Raw genomic sequence first — 3,087 nt, 5'->3', positions numbered from 1 at the left:
ATATCAGCCCATACAATGCTGATTTGATGCAGCAGCATTTGGTGCTTATTGCTGGTGGCATTGGTGTCAGCTATTAAGTGAAATCACAATTCAGACATTCCAGAGAATACGACGTAACACGCCTGCTTATTATTACTGAAGAAAACATATCATACCGCCCAAATCATATGGTTCTTTCATTTCATCAGCGTCTAGCAATATTAGTTTTGGAGCTTTCCCTGATGTCTTTAGTATGTCCCTGATTACTGAAAAGAGCAATGCTGAACTTGCTCTTTCCCTGATGTCTTTAATATGTCCCTCACTAATCTCCAAAAAGGGTTTCCCTGAGAAGAGAAGGTGCACAGTCAGTGATTACCACGTCATCTAAGATTCTGAAGCAAGTATTGTAGAAAGTGTTTTTTTTATTCCAATTGTGTGGCCAATTCATGCTCTTGTATTGTAGAAAGTGAGTTTTCTTACACTGGTTGTGAGTCCAATTCATACTCTTGTATTGTCGAAAGAGAGTATATATTGGAATAAGTGAACAAAGTCGGTGTAAGATGCATCTTGCAACCATTTCCACTGAGCTGAGGTCACCTGATTAGTATTGCAAGTCATTTTCCCCCCTGAGAATATAGCAAGAGATGAAGAGAGTAATGAATATATTCCGTACACAAACCAAACATTCAGCTGAGCAATGACTTGGAAACATACCAAGAAGTGATCAAGGGTCACCTAGAGACAACATACAATGGGTGCTAGTTGCTGTATACCTGAACACACATAACATATTCCGTAGCATCATCTAATACTTCAAAATATTATTTCAGCACTTTATATGAATCTCAAATCTCAAGTTGAATTCACGGCAGAATATCTTACATAAGTGAAATACTAGCTAGGAGCCAGAATTAAGGGAGAAGCATATATATACCAAACATCATGTATAGACAGGTAGTAGTCTGAAGAGTTCAGAGTTTCATTGATGAAATGAGTTTCACAACAATCTTCCGATTAAGTAGAGTACATACAACAAACTCCAGTTTCCCATAGCCATATTACAACAAGAGCGACAACACGACCACAACAACGGCGAAGACAACAAACCGAGACACTGACCGGGAACACGGCATATGTTCGATGTGCAACAAAGACTCTAAATAAAATTACGGAAATATGATGAGATCGAAACCTATAAACCAACTCCTGGTAGATCAATGGAGGTACCAAATGGACGGTGAGCAGTCGGAGGGATGCGCCCATGGCAGGCAGCGCTTGATTTCCTCATCGTCAGGGGAGCAACTCCAGCCGCCCGTGTCGGTGCAGGGATACTCGTTCTGCTGGAGGACGCTCATCGGACGGCCACCATAGACATCGTCGAGGAAGTAGATGTAGCCCGGCTTGCCGCTCCGACCTGTGTCGAAGGCCTTGGAGCAGCTCCGGCCGACGAAGAGCACCTGCCCCTCCATCTTGTAGAAGCGCCAGGAGGTTCTGCCAAGTTGCTTCTCTAGCCTGAAGACCTCGAACCGCCTAGTGCCGCCTCTCGCCGGATCGACGAACCTCTTCACCATTAGCAAATCTTCGCCGGAGGCGGCAGGCAGGAGGTAGCGGGAGACGATCACCCCGGGCGCTGCCAGGGTCATCCCGTCGGCACAGCAGTCGTAGACAAGATGTTGAACAGTAAGCGCACCGTCTGCGCCGGCAATCTCTGGCCTGTAACAGAAGAGCTGCTCCCAGGGGCCGACGGCCCAGAAGCATCCGTCGTGGTACGTCAGGTCTTGGGCGTCATACGGAGCCCCCCGCGGCGCCGGCGACCAGCAGTCCATGCCCGGGCGCCAGAACGCCATGGTGGTCTGGCCTGTGGTCAGGGCAGCGACGACGCAGGCAGCCGACGGCGGCGCGGCGGACATGGCGGCGGCGCGGATCATTATGGGGCACCTGAGGAAGTTGGAGTTCGGCGGGGTGCGCCCGTGGCTCAGGGGGACGCGCACGTGGTCCGGGAGGGGGACGCGCTCGCCGGAGCGGAGGTTGAGCAGGGCGTGGCCGTGCCACTGGTGGAGCACGACCACGGACCAGCCGCCCGGAGAGGAGCCGCAGAAACGCGCCCCGCGGACGGCGCCGGCGAGGGGCGGCTGCGGGTCGGCGAACCCGCCGAAGATCCGGTGGCAGGAGGTCCCGGCGGTGGAGGGCGTGAGGAGCCAGGGGAGCGGGGCCGGGTTTTGCAGCGCCACGCCGCGCCAGTGCTGGTTGACGGCGGAGACCCTGACCCGGTCGCCGATGCATGCGAGCGAGAGGAAGATGCGGCTGAGGATGTCTTGGTGGACGCCCGACCAGTCCGCCGCCGCCGGCGGCGGCATCTCACGTTCGGATCTAGGGAACATAGGAATCGGAACGACCACTCCGCCGCCGCTCTTGCTGCCATGTTTAACAAATTTGTTAGTACATAAAATGAGAATAAACATATGTATCACCTCCCCTTATGTCCCAGCCACAAAATATTTTCTCACCTTTTTCAGATCCACACACCCCTTTGTAGATCCAACCTCTCCCACTCAAATCCCCATGTCAATCTCCCTCGGTACCTAGGGTTTCGACGATTTAAACAACGTACAAGAGGAACGATGCGAAATCCATGGAAACGAAAGGGGAGAAGCTTGCCTTACCTTGGGGCAGCAACGGAGGGCGGCAGATGGGGAGGAAACGCGGCGGAGCAGCAGGGGCGACGGACGGCGGGGCAAGGCGGTTCTAGCGGCTGGTCACAAGATATGACAAGAAGGGGGGAAAGAACGAACGAGCGGCGGCTCTGTCTCGCGTGTGGGCTGGGGTCTCAAGGAAACTGCCCTATTTGTCAAAGGGAAATGTTTGTGTTCGGTGCGCCGGTCGAAAGCACGCCACACTGGCCCAACGCGCAAGACGAGCATACACAGTGGCCCCGCGCGACCGCCTCCTTCCCAACGCGGCTCCATCCCATACCTCCAGCCGTATTTTCTTCACGTGCGCGCATCTCCTCCCCCCCCCCCCCCCCACCCCCCGCGTGTTGTAACTGGGCCACCACGAGCTCCATCTCCGGCGGCCGGGCCTCCCATGGCGGTGACCACGCGCTGCACC

General features: G+C 54.1%; 1 protein-coding gene across 1 annotated transcript; it reads right to left on the bottom strand.

Moving 5' to 3' along the window:
- Positions 1 to 937: 937 nt before the first annotated feature.
- LOC123115443 (uncharacterized) lies at positions 938 to 2,802 on the bottom strand. The gene is made up of 3 exons (XM_044536603.1): positions 2,643 to 2,802; positions 2,487 to 2,561; positions 938 to 2,394 (listed from the first exon to the last, which is right to left on the bottom strand). Exon 3 carries the CDS (start codon positions 2,358 to 2,360, stop codon positions 1,194 to 1,196), a length of 1,167 nt encoding a protein of 388 aa, XP_044392538.1. The 5' UTR covers positions 2,361 to 2,394; positions 2,487 to 2,561; positions 2,643 to 2,802; the 3' UTR covers positions 938 to 1,193.
- Between the last annotated feature and the right edge of the window lie 285 nt (positions 2,803 to 3,087).

The sequence above is a fragment of the Triticum aestivum genome, chromosome 5B (genome assembly GCF_018294505.1).
Source record: "Triticum aestivum cultivar Chinese Spring chromosome 5B, IWGSC CS RefSeq v2.1, whole genome shotgun sequence".
Classification (NCBI taxonomy): Eukaryota; Viridiplantae; Streptophyta; class Magnoliopsida; order Poales; family Poaceae; genus Triticum; species Triticum aestivum.
This window is presented reverse-complemented; position numbering and strand designations above follow the sequence as displayed.

Coding starts and splice junctions, on each gene's coding strand:
- LOC123115443 (XM_044536603.1), bottom strand. CDS start 2,360: ATGTTCCCTAGATCCGAACGTGAGATGCCGCCGCCGGCGGCGGCGGAC.